Source organism: Emys orbicularis, chromosome 17 (genome assembly GCF_028017835.1).
Source record: "Emys orbicularis isolate rEmyOrb1 chromosome 17, rEmyOrb1.hap1, whole genome shotgun sequence".
Taxonomy (NCBI): Eukaryota; Metazoa; Chordata; order Testudines; family Emydidae; genus Emys; species Emys orbicularis.
Genome location: NC_088699.1, coordinates 3,176,608 through 3,196,540, shown reverse-complemented (window position 1 = coordinate 3,196,540; position 19,933 = coordinate 3,176,608). Strand labels below are relative to the sequence as shown.

At 41.2% G+C, this 19,933-nt stretch overlaps 1 protein-coding gene across 1 annotated transcript in view; it reads right to left on the bottom strand.

The window, feature by feature from the left end:
- Nucleotides 1-19,188, bottom strand: part of NSRP1 (nuclear speckle splicing regulatory protein 1) — a 33,057-nt gene extending 13,869 nt beyond the window's left edge. The window contains 4 exon segments of the mRNA XM_065418316.1: nt 14,252-14,339; nt 18,614-18,828; nt 18,831-18,881; nt 18,883-19,188. Coding sequence (XP_065274388.1) covers nt 14,252-14,339; nt 18,614-18,828; nt 18,831-18,881; nt 18,883-19,188 — 660 coding nt within the window.
- Nucleotides 19,189-19,933: the final 745 nt, after the last annotated feature.

The following is a 19,933-nucleotide window of genomic DNA, read 5'->3' as shown; positions in this document are numbered from 1 at the left end:
AATTACCTCACAAAAGAACAATACAATTTGGTCCAATTCAACAAAATCAGCAATCTCTGCTCAAGAGATACTTGGAAGTGTAATGCCACGGGGCGCTGTAGCACTGAGGTATATTAGCAGAGCAGTGGTGTGAGAACCCAAGACTGAAATAGTAAGGGGTAATTCAGATCGAATTGAAATGCATTGGCAGTGATATAGAGGAAAGCTTAAACCGTGACTACTCACACTATGATTCTAGCTAATGCAGAATCAACCCCTCAATTTCCTTAGCACTAAACCTCACTCGGTTTTTGCTACCAAAATAAATTTGTGGAAAATGAAACATAAAAACCCCACACTATATTAAGTAGTTAGAGGTCAATTCTCCCATCAATAGATTAATCTAATTTCTATTAACATTAGGGAGTTGTATGTGAACACTGAAGGATAAATATAGCTCAGTTTTTTTAAAGGTTAAAAGATTTCTAATGGCATAAAACGGGAAGGTCTTTGGTCAGAATTCACATGGCCTATGAACTCATTAGATCTACAATAATGGACACTATATTTTACAATAAAGTTATAGGAATTTGCCAATTCAAAGGTAACAGCAATTTAAAAAAATTGTCATAATGATCGTTATAATAATACCTTGGATATAAATATCAATGAATTAATTTCCTGATAAAATCTTTGCAGATTATGCTAATTGATCTTTTCTTGCTTCTATTATTCACATCTATTTTTTGCTGTAGACTAATTAGTGTACACTAACAAGTAGACACATAACCACAGTAGTTTTGTGTATTTGTACTTCCATAAGTTACGTGCAAATAATTTCCCATGGAATCACAATTACACAAAACTTGTGTGGTTACACACACACACAACTAACGACTTAATGTGTGTGTATACACCCCCCCCCCATACCTCATGATACTATAACAGGCATGAAAGAATTGTACACAACACCATAACCAGATACACTATAAGTATCCCTGCACTTATGAAACGGTTGTTTTGATTAAGTCCTGAGCTATGTTAGTAGTTTTGCAATTTGAAGATATGAAATGCCACTGAGTCTGAACTACGGTCATGTTACAATAATCATTTAATCCATTAATCTTTTATTTTAAACTTTTCAAGATTTTTAATATGTCAGCAAACAGCAGCATTAACCTTCCGTAATTTAAGAAAACACAACATCCACTGCTGAAAATGTCAATTAAGACAAATACAACTCTGTTTTCTAATAATCATATTTTTAACTGTAAAAATGTCTTAGTTACTGTTGTCTTTTTAACTGAATCCCCCCCCCCCACACACACACAAAAACAGTAGACAATATTTTGTTTGTTAAACAGATTCATTAAAGAGGACATGGCACATTGCCTTGTTTCTGTAGTTAGGTATCAATACCAGTCTTTTCCAGGGGGAATACTGAAAAAAACCTCTCTTTTGCATTTTGGCAGCTGATTTTTTCAATAATGCATGAAACATGCTCCACATCAGATTTTTAACAAGAGCATTTGTGTCATCAATCCCTAATTAAAAAAATGAAATGAAATGAAAAGTTTTCAGCAGGTAGAATATGTACGGATACCAGTATGCACTGAGGAAAGCCAAATAAATATAGCACACACAAATTCAAGCAGATCCGCTGATAGATGCAGCTTCTGCTATCATTTGGTGCTTGCAAAACAGCAATGTGCCATGTTCCTTGTTTCATATGCTGTTGAAATCATGTCAACATGGAAAAAAGCTGAGTGCTGTTTCTCAAGCTTTGAACAGTATTCAGTATATCAAATACAGATCTCTTCACTAGCTTATTCCAGCAGCAAGTACACACAAAAAGAACAAAACTTTTATACCTCTTTTGTATCCCATCTCTATAACCAACCAACCAAGGCAATATCTCTGAAAGGGCCCCTGATTGTTTTCTATAGCACAGTAACAGAACCAATGGTCCTAAGGTAGTTGTCAATATTTTGAAGACTGTATATGGGTATTCACTGAATACTAGAACTCATATTAATTTACCTGTACTCTTTTTTACAAGCTTTCTGCTATAATGTAACCTACATTCAGGAAAGAATACTAAAGCGGAAGGAGGCTAAAACCATTCAAAATATTCTTTTCAAGCCCTCCCCCTCAATAACTAACTTCCTTCAATATAAGTGACCATATTAGACAAGTAAAAGAGGAAGGATTGGAAAAAGCAGCTCTGAAACACTGCACATTCTAATGCTCTATTTTTCTAAAGGTTGAATACTGTGTATGGAGTGGGCCTTGGCAGGAGAGAGAAAAACCTAAAGTTATGTCCAGGCTTCAAAACAGTAAATCCTGTAAAATTGAGTAATAAAAATAAAGCATGATTTGTACTTTTGGGGAACACACAGTAGTAACTCCAGGATGGAAAGCTGAGGATTACAGTTATCCCTATCATTAAGAGGCAGCTCTCTTATCTAGCAGTGGATAACCTAAGGTGTGGAAACAAACCACATTCTAGGCCCAGGGCTTGTGAAGCTGAGCATGGCTCACAGACAACAATAATGCACTTATTTTTAGGAGGGTTTCAAACCCACTGCTGTTCTGCCACATCCATTGGTCAATTCATAGAATTACTGCAGTGGAGCCATCTGCCTTGCACTCCTGCCCAAATGTAAACCATTCAAAATCATGTACACACACAGTCTACAGTAATGCTCATGACTACATCCTTTACACTGCAACATACTTTTTGGACTGGAATTAGGATGCATTCATCTACATTTTCTATACACCTCTACCCCCATATAACGCGACCCGATAGAACACGAATTCGGATACAACGCGGTAAAGCAGTGCTCCGGGGGGAGGGGGCTGCGCTCTCCGGCGGATCAAAGCACGATCGATATAACGCGGTTTCACCTAGAATGCGGTAAGATGTTTTGGCTCCCGAGGACAGCGTTATATCGGGGTAGAGGTGGATTTTCGAACATTTTGAATGAATCCTGACTTCATTAATCCATTTCTTTTTTATTGTGGTTTTGGTAAGCACATTTTTAAAATAGCATTTCAGATTCTTTTCAAATATTTATTTAAAACTAAACAGTAACATTCATTTTAATTTCACATATATTACATATCTCCACAACATCACGTGACCAGCTGTATAACTTTCCTAATATAAGAGACTATTTAGGGCTAGCTCTGTGAGATAGTGACAGTGTTACACAGGAGACTATGGGCAGGTCTACACTACAGCTTACTTCGATATAACTTAAGTCACTCAGGGGTGTGGAAAAACCACCCCCTGAGCAAAATAAGTTACACCGACCTAAGAGCCGGTGTGGACAGCACTATGTCGGTAGATATTCTCACACCAACATAGCTACCGCCGCTCAGGGAGGTGGTGTAATTATGCCAACTGGAGAGTGTCGCACTAGCAGTACTACAGCGGTGCTGCTGTAGCAATTCTAGTATAGGCCTGCCCTTAGACACGACTCCAGTTCTTGGGGAACAAGGTTGCCTTCTGCTTGGCATATTCATAGATTCCAAGGCCAGAAGGAATCACTGTGATCATCTGACTTCCCCAGAACTTCCCCCAAAATAATTCCTAGAGTTTATCTTTTAGAAAACGTTTAGCTAACTTTCCCTTGAGACCCAGCTATAAGAGAGGGTTCTCCTAAGGGCTCCCTCAGGGTTCTCCTAAGGGCTCCCTCAGAGTGGAGGGGAAAGAGGAAAAACTATTTCTGTATTCATATCAAAATATTTGAAACACTGGTTAGAATAAAAAAACAACGATGAGTCCTTGTGGCACCTGAGACTAACAAATTTATTTGGTCATAAGCTTTCGTGGGCTAGAACCCAGCCTACAATAAATCAATTTGCTGGTCTATAAACATTATACAAATACAAAAGTAATATATGGTTCTCGTTTTTGTACATAAAAATCTAAAGAGGTCCACCTGTCATTTGTTTGTCCAGAGTGTCAGTAAGTTTAAGGAAAACAGCTCCAGTACAAACACCTCTTCTTATGTTTGGTGGGTGACAATTTCCTGTTCTGCTATGAGCACTGATAGATGAGAACTTCCTGTTCTTTTGTATTGTTTTTACTTATCAACAGTTCATTTATTAAAGGCCCTACAAACTCAGCAATCTGTCTCATGCTTTCTGTTTGCCCACAATCAAGCTATTCTTTGGAGGCACAAAGCTTATAGTGTAATATTTTCTGTAAAGAGCAAGTATTTTAACCCTATAGTGAAAACACACAGAATGCTCCTGTGCAAACCAAGGAAAACTTCTTATAATAGCATTAAGGCACTACAGTATATTATTCCTGAAAAATCTTCCCAAATCCCTCTTGGTTTCTTTTTCCCCCACATTTGAGTTTGAGCCTTCTTTCATGATTTTTCCTATACCAGTATACTCTCCTAATTCTTGTCTGCCAAGCAACCTCCCTCTCTCTCTCTCTCATTTTAAATAACTTCTTAAAATATATTTCTTCTTTACAATCATTCTTACATGGGTATGGAAGGATGTGAAGACCACACTACTGACCAGTGTTTTGAATTGTCTAAGGCAGGGGTAGGCAACCTACTGTTCACCGTTGTTTTCTCTGAGGATGCTGTTATGTTTAACTGGATCCATGTGGTTATGAAGGTGGACAACAATGAGAGCCACCCTGTTTGAGAACTGTGCTTGGAGAAGGTAGTGGTCTGCCAAGAATAGAACAGTGATTATTGCGTTTCCTATGACCCCTCCTAAACTCAAAAACACTTCGGGGCCATATGTGTAGGATTGGATATTGCCGGTTGGAGACACAAGGTGGTCAGTTCCAATAAAACGTTTGGGATGAGAGCATGAGAGATGTTGTCTGCGAGGGTGTTGAACTCTCTGAAGCGAGTAAGCCTTGGGCTTCGCCACAATAACAGTCAGCATACCTCTTGGTCACTCCAGGACACCTTTGATTGCAGTCAATTAGAATGTCTATGCTGATTTTAACTGTTGACTCACAGGTTAAGTGGATACATTTAGATTGTTTTTTTTAATCCCTGTGGATCCTCTTTTCCTTTTTAGGCCGGATGGAATTAATAAATAAATAATAATCATGTGAGATTCATTATAGGAGTTCCCCATAGCCTCCATTTTAAGGGGCAGCATTTCTAATGTTGTATTGTTGTAAATGAAGGGAAGGGATAAGATGCAGGGCTACGAAGAACAGAAAATAATTTGGGCCCCAAATAAGAGGACATCTCTAATAATAGCATAGATGCGTTCCAGGATATAAAAATGTGTTACAGTACTATTTCATTAACTTGCTGAAGTCATTTTAATTGTGGACATTCACAAAACAAAAGCCAGTGGAAGCCAAAGTCGATCCCCAAAAAGACAGCATAATTAGACTATCATATTGAACTTATGATAAATAAAGTGGTGGGGTAGCTCCCTTTGATAGACAACCAGCCAGCCAGTTAGCTGTCTTGGTATCTGTTCTCAGCTTGCTTTACCTGTAAAGAGTTAACAAGCCCACAGGTGAAAGGAGTGGGCACATGACCAAAAGATCCAATGGGAAGGTTAGAACTTTTAAAAATGGGAAAGAAACTTTCCCTTTGTCTGTTGTTTTCGGGGCTGCAGGGACACGGAGCAGCAATGCTATAAGCAGAAATGCTGTGTAAGGTTTGAACCAGGTATGAAAACAAGTATTTTCCATACCTAGAAGAAATAATTTGGATAGGGAATGTTTAGTTAGACGCTATCAGGTTTATTTCTTATTTTGGCTTGTGGTTCTCCTCTGTGCTAACTCCAGATGCTTTTGTTTGCTTGTAACCTTTAAGCTGAACCCCCAAGAAAGCTATTTTGGGTGCTTAATTTTTGTAATTGTTTCTTTTAAGATCTAGCAAAAAGCCTAAGTTCCAGATGTATTTTTTCCCCTTTTTGTTTTTAATAAAATTTACCTTTTTTAAGAACAGGATTGGATTTTTGGTGTCCTAAGAGGTTTGTGCATGTTGTTGGATTAGCTGGTAGCCACGGCTAATTTCCTTTGTTTTCTTTCTCAGCTCTTCCCGGAGGGGGTGGTGAAAGGCTTGAGGATACCCCACAGGAAGGAATTCCCAAGTGCTCCTTCCTGGGTTCAAAGGGTTTTTTTTTTGCATTTGGGTGGTGGCAGCGTTTACCAAGCCAAGATCAGAGAGACGCTGTAACCTTGGGAGTGTAATACAAGCCTGAAGTGGCAAGTATTAATTTTTAAAATCCTTGCGGGCCTTCCTGCACTCAAGGTGCCAGAGTGAGGATTCAGACCTAACAGACCTGTTTACATTGTTTCTGAAAACCCTACTGTATATATATTCCATACATTTTAAATACATGATTAGTTAAACATCCAAGAAACTGGCAAGGCCAGCTATCCCACTACATTCAATGACCTTGTCTGCACTATGACAAAAAAAAAATATGTTTTAACTCGAGTTAGCTATCTCAAGGTAAAATCCTAATGAAGACAAGACAGCTCATATTTCACATGAGTTAGCAGGTCAAGCTAAAGACTACTGGTAAACCTAGTCTTTAACTTGACCTTCCAACTCATGCGAAAACTACAAACTGCCTTGTCTTCATTAGGATTTTATCTTGAGTTAAGAGTTTTTCTAGTGAAGGCAAGACCAAAGATTACTGTATTTATGATCTGTGATCCAGTTCTTAGTTCTTCATCAGGAATCTCAGGATTTGACTCATTCATACTAAGGCCATGTCATACAGCTTTGGCAAAAAAAAGGAAAAAAAAAAAAAATTTTTAGTTACACCCACTTTAAGGCCCTGTTATATTGCTAGAGCCGTGTAAAGTATCATGAGAGCTTATCTAAATGGGGAAATTTACTGGAATCAGAGTCTCCAAGCAGGGAGTTATACTGGCATAACTACGCTATAGTTCTGCTGGTGCATTTCCCTAGATAGACAAGCCCTCAGTGTAAAGGAGAAGCAAGGCTGCAATTTCTAAAAGTTGCTAGGACAGGGAAACCTGCATGGAGGGATCCTGACTGATACGGAAACAGGCACCTCACTTGCTGTAAATGAAGTCTCAATTTGCACTAAAGGATGCTCTAGTAAACTCCATAGACAGGAGCAGAGCAAGCAACAATGCAGCAGTCGTACAGACAAGTCCTAGGTGAAGAGGAATATAGGGGACAAGTCCTTTTCAGAAATAATTTCTGTTCTGCGTTATTGTTAAAGACTCATAAATGATTTATTGCTATAGTCTACGTGCTCAATAAAAGGCTTTCCTAGTGGTAAGGGAAATTAAAACACAATTTTAAAGATTTTAACACTGAAAATAGTGAAAGAACAAATCCTTCCCTTGCTATGATAGCTACACATTAGGTTTTACCTAGTGTACTAGAATTAACAAGCCTCCTTTCTTGCTTTATCATTCATGACTAACACTTCATTTAAAGAGAATTTCTGTCCCACTAACATGGACATTTTGCTTAAATGAGCAAGCCAAAGGACTTTCTTCTATAGTAACTTACTTCCACTAACCAGCTTGGCTACAGTGAGCAGACTTTATAAGACATTATCACCTTTCAAATCCCTTCTAACAGATGCAGCAAGGATGCAGGCAAAATCTTAATGAAATATGCATAGTAACATTAAAAAAAAGGGAACACAAGTTTGGTATCTAATATATAATCACAATGACCAAGTCAGGTGTGCAGATTCCCCAGCATGGACTTTATTAGAGTTCAGTTATAAATACACAATCTTCAGACATTCGAGATGTAGTTCTGACTGATAAAGTAGCAGACAGGAAATGAAACCCCTCCCAAATGCTGCTCCTTATCTTGAAAAGCCCTGAAATTATTACTGAACTAATAAAGTAATTTTGTTTAAAAAGAAATGATTTTTTTTTATAAAGGCAGTTGTGAGATTATTGCTTTTTGCTGGCTGTGTACCACGCTGACATAACATGGTAAGTTCTGTATGATTTGTTATAGTGGAGTCTGGTCGTAAGGACGTCGTTAAACAGTATTTCAGCCTCCATTAAAAATCCTTTGGAGGAAAGGGAATTTAACTTAAGCTTTTGTTTAGTTATAAATGTGACATTAAAATTTGCCATTTGCAATCTTTACTTTTCATTGTTTTGTTTTTATATGTAGCATATTAATTAAATGACGGAGATGCTTTCATGAATTTTAGCAAGGCTTTACAGACAGCATCCATTAATATTACCCACATGCATAGAAAAATGTTTCTGGACAATAGTACTTGGTTACTGAGACATGTAATGCAAGTCCACAAGCAGTCTGACTGAAAACTAGTAATTTCCCCACTCCTCAGTTTCAAAGCGCTGAGGTCTCTGCAGTTGCAGAATTTTACACAGATTCTACGTTCTACAATAAAATCAAGATGATTAAATAATTATTTCATTGGATTTATTTTTTTTCTCCTCTCATTCTATGTAGAAAGATATGTATTGGAGAGCAAGGTGATCCTGGGGCTTGGCTTGGGATCCCTGGGTTCAAATCCCTGCCACAGACTTCCTGAGAGACCTTGGACAAGTCATTTAGGCCTGGATCCACAAAGGAGACTTAGGTGTTGTGATGCTGAGCTTCACAGAGCGTAACTTTTAGAGACCTAGAAAAATCACTGGAGTAACACTGAGATCCACAAAGCCTGACTTCGGCTCCTATAAAATGAATGGGGAGAGATAGGTGCCTTAGAATGTGATGCACAAAGACCTCATGGTAGGCAGGGAGCCGCCTAAGCTAGACAATGGGAGATGCAATGAGAAGGGTGGGTACTTAGCCCCACCCCTCTCTCTGAATTCGGTGCCAAGTCCTGGCTGCAGGGAGGCACCTATCACTGTTTGAGAGTCACAAACTGGGGGGAAGACAGGTGTTCGGCTGCCAGGGAACTGCCACCTTGCAGGTGAATGCCCTAACCACTAAGATACAGTCATTCTAACTCTTGCTCTGGCCTAATCAATATTTAATTATTCAATTAATTAATTTAAGTGGAACAACTTCAACAGGAGAGATTTAGGGAGATTCATGCCACAACATTCCATATCCTAGTGGTTGGGGCACTCTCCTCAGGCAGGCAGATCGCTGTTCAAATCCCTTCTCCTCATCAGGCACAGGGAAGACTTGATCCAGCAGTCTCCCACATCCCACGTCTCAGACTTTTAAGGCCAGAAGGGACCATCATGATCATCTAGTCTGACCTCCTGTACATTGCAGGCCACAGAACCTCACCCACCCACTCCTGTAATAGACCTCTAACCTCCAGCTGAGTTACTGAAGTCTTCAAGTCATGATTTAAAGACATCAAGTTACAGAGAATCCACCATTTACACTCGTTTAAACCTGCAGGTGACTCGTGCCCCTGCTGTAGAGGAAGACGAAAAACGCTAACCACTCAGCTAAAAGTTGTAAAAGAAGTCCTCTTCCCCCTGGCTGTTTTGTGTGGAATTAGACTACCTCTGAGCTTGCCTACTGGATCGGGCCCCGCATGTGAATTAGGTGGCCAAACACCCATCTCTCCCCTAGTTCGTGAATCACTCTGGGACTTAGGTGCCCGGTCACCTAGAGTAGGGCTGCAGTGCACATGATCAGAGCCAGAAACATAGACACCTAGGGAACTTTTACAGCAAAAACTTAGGCACCAAGTGAGTTGAGGCGCCTACAGGATTAGCTGAGCTGGAGGTTTGTGGATCTCAGCGGTGCCTAAAATCAGGACTTAGGTGCCTAAATACGTTTGTGGATCCCACTCTTGGTCACTCTGTGCCTCTGTTTCCCTTTTGTAATATGAACAGGAGTACTTGTGGCACCTTAGAGACTAACAAATTTATTAGAGCATAAGCTGCTCTAATAAATTTGTTAGTCTCTAAGGTGCCACAAGTACTCCTGTTCTTTTTGCGGATACAGACTAACACGGCTGCTACTCTGAAACCTTCTGTAATATGACATTGCTACTTCACAGGGGCAGTTTGTGAATTGCTCAGAAACTATGTGAATGAGGGACCTCAGACAGATATAGTGTTTCTTTTCCACTTGGGTTTGCTCTGGATTTTCCCCCACACAAGAGAAAAAAAGAACTCAAGTTTAGCTTTAGAAAACCAACGGTAATATTTGGGTAACAGATCTCACCTACATTGAAAACTTTTAGAGTGGCAAGTGGAGTGAGCATAATATTAAAAAAATTAAAACATTTTTAAATTAGAGTTTAAAATTCACAGACTGTGGGCATGATTAAAATTCTCAGAAGTAAATTTTGGTTGATAAAAACATAACATTGTAGTTAGACGCAGAAGTTAAATATACTGTAACGCTACCTCCAGAATACTTATCTTCTCTTTATCTATGGGACAACATTTAAAGAGGATAAAGATTCTGCTTTAAACTCCTTTGTTATATAGCAATTTAACAGTATGTTCCTAAGATAATCAATTATTTTTATTTGTAAAATACCCAGCTCTATCCACCACCCATTATACTGTTGTCTCAGTGCCTCAATGCCAGGAGCACACACCAAACTGTAATTTGCCTGGGTTGCTGCACCCTCTGCTGGAGCAGGTAGAAATTATTAAGTTATAACTATATTTTTTTAAAAGTGGGCTGGATAAATTTAAACATCTTGTATTTTAAACAAACTAATTTCTTGGCTACTAGTAAGGCCATAGATTATTCAAACTAATAATACAATTTCCTTTTCACCATTTACTTACTTTTTGCATTTGTCCAGCTTGGACAATAAAAATTAATGAAACAGTTTTGTTTATAACCTGTTCTCTTTCAGGTTCTCTCTGCTGAAAAAACTGGATGGCAATTACTGTTTACATTGAATATTTTGGAACAAATTACTGATTTCTATTGGGCTTCTACTTTTTAAACATTTTATTTTAAAAATCTAAATGTTGGCTCAAATCTGCGTTGACAATATTTTCTTTAAATTAATGTGCTGATACTTTATGCTCAAATTATTAAGGTAAAGGTAAAAGAAAATGTAATCTTCCATCCTCCTGAAATGTTAAAGGGATATGGATCCATTAAAAAAAAATATCACACTGCAATCTGAAAATGTGAAAACTAGTACTGTGAACTGAAAGGGATTAGCTGGGGGAAATAACGGTTTGTAGTTTATTTACTTTTTGTGTTTGCTAGCACTTTGTGTATAGCCATTTTCACTGTTTCTCCTGCATAGGCCTCCATCCTGAAAACAAAAGTGCTTAACTTTTACGAGAGGAGTCCCACTGAAGTCAACAGGAGAACTTGTGTGTATAAAGTCAAGAATAAGCATAAGTGTTTGTGGGATTCGGATGTCAGTTGCAGTAGATGAAACTACTTTAAACTCGCTTCTTGAAAATGACTAGATCTCAAGCTGCCAGTGTTGCCTTAAACATGTAGTACAGTACTTCCATAATATTTATTCTCAAAATTCTTCACAAATGTCAACTAAATAATCTTCAAACCACTGTGAGGCAGGCAATATATTAGTACTTCTAAAATACCGAGCATGACAATCTGTTTTTAGTTACCATAATAGTAACTTAGGTTATGATTCTTTACTATAATCTGCTAGCATGGAACCCCTGAACTTTAATGGAACTCCACGTGGGTACAAGGAATCCATGATAGTGGATCTTAAAGCAGCACCGGGGCCTTAATTAAAAGCTCTTCCAAAGTTAGGTTCTTTAGTTTCAGTGACGGAAGAATTTGGGAAGAACATTTATATTATTGGCGTAAATAGGGATTTCTTAGGAAGCGATTGCTCACTGAAATCTAACAAATTTGGAGATCACAGGGTAACTCTCTTGCTATATTTGTGCTGTATGTTGGATTTATTAGAGAAATAAGATATGAGCTGTATTTATTAGAGGTATAAGAAAATATGTTCAGCAAATAAAAAAACCTAAGTCTAAGTACTTGAACGTTCTTATGTCTTATAAAACAAGCTCTCAGCTTTCCATGTAGTAAAGACAACTTGTTGCAAGGTGCTTTCTCCATCTTGATTTACTTTTCTTTACATACAGCAACATTAAAATGATGGAAACTCTCAGCAGATATTTTTCCCTTCAGACTACAATTTAGTTTAAAAGCTTTGTGGTGGCAAATTTTTCAGCCTAGGAATTAAACCTTTGGGATTTACCTTCTCCTTGACCTGTTATCTTCCACTTATAAAGTGCCAACTTAGACAAATTTAAGGACTTTGTGTGAAATCTTACTTCCACTAACTTTAGTAGGGCCAGATTTCATTCTTGATTTACTACTTTTCATGTCACTCATTTATTTTAAATTGATAAAAACAGGATTGTGTGTATCAAATACGGAAAACTTACATATATTTTAGCATATTTTGCCCTAGTAAACATTGAGACAGACTGCAGGAATGTTTCCGAAGCTTGTGAGGCAACTTACAAGCAAATTGTGAATAGGATGCTTAGTATGTTTTTCATTTTAAACTTCTTACAGATAGCATTGTTATTGGCAAATTAATTCACTTTCATAGTTATATTGCTCTAAACTGAAGCTGACAGCAGTTACATTTGTCAAAACAAAACAGTCTTGATTTAAAATGTGACATTTTAACATAATTTTCCCCAGGTCTCAGTTTTTGAGGTTTTTGCGTTTTAGAGCACAAAATATTGTCATAACAGTAGTGACTGATTATCTGAGACAGCTGCCAAAATATGAATGTTTAAGCAACACTGTGAAACCCTAATGTCAATATAGAGCAATTTTTTAAAGGATTTAAATTGATTGGATTGCTGAGATTTTCACAGGAACATAGAGGAAGAACCAGAGTACATGTTTAGGTACGTCATGTACTAGCAGTACTGTACTGTACATGTCCTAATGCTCTACTTGAAACGTCATGGAAGTCATCATTCAGAAATTAAATTGCATCATCAAGAAAAAGAAATACAAAAAGTATATGGCATTCTTCTATATCCCAATCAACTAATGACAAAGCAGGAATTCTTTAAAATCTACAAAGTTTAGATTTCTAGAAGATCATTTCACTTCCTAATTATGCTCCATGCCAATTATGAACTCAATTTTTGTGAATGCTTAACAAAAATAAGCTGTCAAAGAATCCTTGTGAGGTTTGGCCCAGATCCTGCAAACATGTCCTTAACTTTACTCTCACAAGTAGCACCACTAAATTAAATCAGACTACTCACGTAAGTAAACTTAAGTGTGTGGGTAAGTGTTTACAGGATTGGGACCTTTGTTTGTAAAATTTTAAGGATAAACAATAATTCATCCTTGTGTTTAATCCAATCTGTTTACAAAAACATCTTGACTAGTGCAGTTACTTCATTCTGTTCCTGAGACTTACGATACATTTCATCTTTTATTTTGCCCACATGTATAATATGTTCAACTTGCTCACCCAGCCACCAAACAAGTCTATGGAATATTTCCCTTTATATACAGGAATAGAACATGTCAGACAGAGCTACAAACATAGGGATATAGTGTAATTTTACCTGTGTTTTTCAGAGTATAGACTCATAACTCACAAGTGACAAACCTGCGATAAATTATACTCCTTTTCAAACTATACAAAGTAACTTCAAATGTGTATGGCATAACCAGACAACTCTCAGGTGCACAACTCTGACTGTTTCTTACCTATTGTGTTAAAATAAATGAGAATTTGCATACACAACAGTGCTAATTTTGCACTATTTTCATTAAGATCCAGATAGGACTTCAAATGAAGTTGGATCAGGCTATTAGAGCACTGATTTGTATTTCAAAAATACCTAAAACAAAATGTACCCCCTTAAAAACAGTGCAGAATTCTGTGAACTTTAAACTGCACCATGTTCTTCAGAAATACCCCAGAGTACACACATTTATAAGCATTAGTGTAGACTTATTTTAGATATAGACACAAGCTGAAGAAATGAGCCGTTAAAGGTCTTCTGAGATTCTGGACGTAACCGTTCCAGAACAGCAAAAATCTATTTCAAAGAACCATTTGCCTACGGAGAAGTTAAGTACCTTGCTCAAGATCACACAAATCAGTGGCAGAATCAAGGAAAGAACTCGGAGCTCCCCAGGCCCAGATCTTTGCTTTCACCACTAGATCATGCCACTCAAAAAGGCATTTTTGGAAATGAAATGTATATTGAGTTTGGACTTCTTTTGTTATTAGCAGGTATCTGCCCATAAAATGTTCCCAGTCAATATTCAGCTCAAAGTAATCCTCCATTTAACGTACTGAAAAGCACCAAAATGAAATGTACATCTCAATGATACTCTGGAGAAAATTATTGATAACTAACCTCTTCATCAGAGTCATCTGCAAAGACTGAATGTTTCTTCAACATCAGAGTTTTCTGCAATGCTTTCTTGGGCAAAATAAGCCCATATCTGGAGAAAAAGGTTAGAAATCACCCTTTTATTATTATTGACAATAATACAGTAATATATGTATTATATTCCAAGACAAAGAAAACAACCACCCAATTTTAAAAATAGAAAATAGCATACTAGCAAAATCAGCATCAGTGCCACTGTTATTGGGCATAATTTAGGACATTATTTGGTACAATGTAGCCAATCTTGTCACCCATTCATACACTTCTCCTACAGCAGTCTTTATGCTTTTTTCCATGCCACCGACTCTGCAGTCAATGCCCTTCCAGAGCTGGTCCACAAAGCCAGTACCCTCTCACTTAAATCCCTCCTGAAGGCCCACTTCTACCGCAAGAAGAAACTAGTTAGGAGTCTTTATTCTGCAAAGGATTAAACATGGGCACACCTCGAAAAATAATTTTCACCAATAATCAAAATTCACAGATAGGTAAGAAAAATGCTGCTTGTGAACTTATTAGAGTTTAAGGATATTTACTTTGTACACTTTGATGTGACATTAACAATTTGTGTTTTAATGGTTATAAAGTTTTAACTTTTTGAATCTCAACATCTACTGTCATTAAATAATTATTGTCTGCCTCCCGTTATCTAATGTCCCATAATTTTACGCAACCGTGAAAATTTAAATTGATAAAAATAGAAAAATAGTTAAAAATAAAATTGATATTAACCGTTGAAATTATAAAAAAAAAAATCAAATTCTGCCAAACCTACAAATAAGCATTTGTCTTTCTTAAGAGATTATTTCCACTCTTTTGGGAAGGGTTTGTTAGCACAGAACGCTGCTGCATGTTTCCTCACCAACATAGGAGCACATCAAACCTGTAGCTGCTGCCTACAGAGGGTTCCTGTAGAACAGTGGTTCTTAACCAAGGGTACGCGTACCCTGAGGGTACACAGCAGTCTTTCAGGAAGTACATCAACTCATCTAGATATTTGCCTAATTTTACAACACGTGACACAAAAAGCACTAGCAACGTCAGTACAAACTAAAATATCATACAATGACTTGTTTATACTGCTCTATATACTATACGCTGAAATGTGAGTACAATACTTATATTCCAATTGTTTTATTTTATAATTATATGGTAAAAATGAGAAAGTCAGTCATTTTTCAGTAACAGTGTGCTGAGACACTTTTGTATTTTTATGTCTGATTTTGTAAGCAAGTAGTTTTTACGTGAGGTGAAACTTGGGGGTACGCAGGACAAATCAAACTCCTGAAAGGGGTAGAGTAGTCTGGAAAGGTTGAGAGCCACTGCTATAGAATATCAAATCAAGTTCAAGGTCTCAGTACTATTCTCAAGGAATGCAAAGGCCTGGGCCCAGGCCATCTAAAAGATCACCTATTATTATTATTTATTACTTGTACTGCAGAAGTACACCAGGACCTAAAGATCCAGAATGAAGTCTGTAGTTGATAACCCCACTCCACTGCACAAATGAACTCTATGGTGTAAGAAACAGAGCTTTCTCAGGGGGCTGGTCCTGGACTGTGGAACAAACTCCCACAGGAACAAAGGACAATCCCAAACCTTACCACCTTCCCCTCCAAATTAAGGCACACCTCTTTGACTGGCCCTCTGGTATATACACACAGAACAACAGGTACATTAAACAAAATAAAAACCCACCAATACAAAACACTCCATTGCGCACACAATTCCCGCCCCCAGCAGAATGAGAGAGAAGGAACTGCATGTGACAGATGTTAGTCATGCCACTTAAGGCACTACTGGAAGGTGCTCTGACAATACGGGCAGGTCTACACTACAGCTGGGATCTACGCTCTGAGATCGATCCACCAGCAGTCAATTTAGCGGGTCTAGTAAAGACACCCACCCCCCAAACAGGAAGAGTAAAGTAAGTTGAGGGGAGATTTTCTCCCATCAACCCCCCACGGTAACTCGACCTAAGGTATGTCGACTCCAGCTACGTGAATAACGTAGCTGAAGTTGCGTAGCGTAGGTCGACTTACCACAGTAGTGTAGACATAGCTTAATGTGATGAGTGCAGTAGAGGTGGGTAGGTAGATAGGCTATCTGCCTTGAGTGATGTAGGTTGAGCTAATTTTTAAGTGTAGACCAGGCCTAAGAGCTCCTAGGGGCAGGGAACAGGTCTTCTTTCCTGTTTGGAAAGGCTTTGAGAGTTGTACAGGAAGTAAACAATAATAAATTTGACCCCAAAATTAGATTTGGGAAAAACAAACTTTTACTAGCTCTAGACCCAATGATATATTTCTATTAATTTGATGCAAGAAGCTTCCAGGCTAAACAGTTGCTTTTAAAACAAACAAACATTCCCTTGCAATGTTTGCCTTTTCCAAAGTTGCCCTGAGACCCTAGAGCCCAAATTGAATAAAACAAAACAAAGTGATTTTGTTGATTTCCAATTCCATTGCCCAAGCTAAGGGAAAGACAGAAAATAATTAAACATCTGGATGGGGAAAGGGAAACTGAGCATTAAACCTCCTTTGGGTTTAATCATCTCACTTGGGGTCACTGACATGGGGACAGAAATTGGCTACAACAGAATTGTAAAGTTTTTAAAGCAATTTGTAAGTCTTCTGTTTATCACACAGCCCCAGGTGCAGATTGCTTCTGAGCACGCCACAATCCTCCACACTGTTTTGCAGGGGCCCACATGAGTAACCCCATTGCCTGAAGGTGGTGTTTTCAAGAGCTGCCCCACATCCCCAGCATCTGCCCCATGTCCTCATCCACCCTCACCATCCCACCCTGTGCCCCCAACAGCATCACCCTATCTCCTTCCCCAACAGGACCCCAGACTCCCCACCAATCCCAGGCCCTGGTGACCCCCTCCATGTCCCCCTGGGGCCCTATCCTCTCAGCCTACCACACAGGACCCTATATCCCCAAGGCCACTCCCCCACATTGTCATTCCCCCAATGCCACCATCCCCCCCAACTGGCCCTCATGTCCCCTCATCTCAACCCCATTCCCTAGGTCCTCATGGGCCTCCCCCCAGGGCCTCTCCCCCAACCTCCCCCTCACTACCACCCCCATGGCATCATCTCCCCCCCCACACAGTCCTATAGCCTCCCATGGACCTCTCCCCCAACCTCCCCCCACTCTGCCCTCCCCCATGGCACCACCCCCCAACCCCATAGCCTCCCATGCCCCCACAGGCCTCTCCCCCAACCTTCCCCACTCTGGCCTCCCCCATGGCACCACCCCCCAGCCCCATAGACTCCCATGCCCCCACGGGCCTCTCCCCCAATCTTCCCCTCACTGCCCTCCCCCAGGGCATCATCCTCCCCAGCCCTATAACCTGCCATGCCCCCATGGGCCTCTCCCCCATACTGCCCTCCCCCATGGCACCATCCCCCCCCCAGTCCTCCATGGGTCTCTCCCCCACCTTCCCCCTCACTGCCACCCCCCATGGCACCCCCCCCAGCCCCACAGCCTCCCATGCCCCCACGGGCCTCTCCCCCAATCTTCCCCTCACTGCCCTCCCCCATGGCACCCCCCCAGCCCCATAGCCTCCCATGCCCCCACGGGCCTCTCCCCCAATCTTCCCCTCACTGCCCTCCCCCAGGGCATCATCCTCCCCAGCCCTATAACCTGCCATGCCCCCATGGGCCTCTCCCCCATACTGCCCTCCCCCATGGCACCATCCCCCCCCCCCAGTCCTCCATGGGTCTCTCCTCCACCCTCCCCCTCACTGCCACCCCCCATGGCACCAGCCCCATAGCCTCCCATGCCCCCACGGGCCTCTCCCCCAATCTTCCCCTCACTGCCCTCCCCCAGGGCACCCCCCACAGCCCCATAGCCTCCCATGCCCCCACGGGCCTCTCCCCCAATCTTCCCCTCACTGCCCTCCCCCAGGGCATCATCCTCCCCAGCCCCATAGCCTCCCATGCCCCCACAGGCCTCTCCCCCAATCTTCCCCTCACTGCCCTCCCCCAGGGCATCATCCTCCCCAGCCCTATAACCTGCCATGCCCCCATGGGCCTCTCCCCCATACTGCCCTCCCCCATGGCACCATCCCCCCCCAGTCCTCCATGGGTCTCTCCCCCACCCTCCCCCTCACTGCCACCCCCTATGGCATCACCCTCCAGCCCCACAGCCTCCCATGCCCCCACGGGCCTCTCCCCCACCCTCACTGCCCTCCCCCATGCGCTTCTCCCCCCTCCAACACTGCCCTCCCCCAGGCGCTTCTCCCCTCCCCGCCACCTCCCCGTCCCCAGAGTCTCCCTGGGCCTGCGCCCGCCACAAGCCGTCACCCGCCCGGGCCCCGCTCACTGCTTGCTCGGCGCCGCCATCTTGGGGTCGGGCGCGCTGCGCTGCTGCATCCGGGCACTGGCCGGCGGGCGCCGGTTCCTCCTCGCGCCGCGGGGCAGGACCCGGTCAGCCTGGAAATAAGGTGTAAAGCGTGTGCAGGGGTGAGAGGAATTCGCCACGGGAACAGTTCCCCCGGGGCGGGGGGAGTCGGTGGAGCTCACACGGGTCCCCTCTGTGTGACACGCAATGGCCAGTGAGTGATACTGGGGGGGGGGGGCGTTTTATCCCCCCCTCCCCAGGGACCTTCTCCGGGGCCCTGCACAGGGAGAAGCTGCTTGTAGCGGTGCAAACTGGGTATCAAACGCCGCCAGCCCCGTCAGAGGGGAACTCTCAGCTGGGGGCGTTGTACCGTCACCTGCCCGCTCCCCAGGCGGGACTGTCCGCTGGAGCAGGGGAGAATCGGTGACCCTAACACCGCGCATGGAAACAGTCTGAACAGAGCAATGACATGCCGTGAGATGCTGTTGCATCCAGAGTCCAGGCACAGATGTTTTCTTTTTGGAGGAGAACTGATCGTTTGACAGTGTAAGAATCATGCTATGAGAAGGAGGGAAACAGGCTTTCTCCAAGTGATGTTTAGACTGGGTACATACAAGTCCTGGTACTCTCTGCTTTCGTTAGTCTGATCATCTCTACCTTAATGAAGTTCCTTTGTCTGCTGCCTGCCTCACAATCAGCTGTGCACACTCTGCCTGCAATGGACCTTTGGCTCCTCCAAATTGTGATCAAGCTCCAATGCAGTGCAATGTTCAGATGGGTGACAGCAGTACAGGCAAGTGTAGCTGAGGTCTTAGTTTGGTTCAGTTACCTGAAAAGGTGGAGACACTGACCTAGACAAAGCCCTGGTGTGTTACCTGACTCGCTGAAGCAAACCATGTAATATATAAGCACCCTTCCTTTTTTGTTCCATTCATAAAGCTTAGTAAGTAATTTGTATTCACAATGGATTGTTTGTGAGCATCTTCTGAAGGGACAAGTGCTTGTGGCTATCAGTATATCTGTAAAGACATTGTTGCTAGAAATATCACTGCAAGTGACCTGAAAAGCCTTTCCCCCAACAAAAATATGTTATGGTTAGAAGCAGCTATCAGATAATCACCATCGTTTTATATGGGGAGGTTAAAAGCAACCTGCAATCTCAAATTAGAAAGTATTTGGAAGACATCACACTTTGTCAACTAAATAAAGAAAAAGAAATTTAATTTCCCAACATTTTATTAAAAAACTGATTCTGCCAAAAGATACTTTATTGCAAAGATGGGGAGCAGTAAAGTTTGCTGT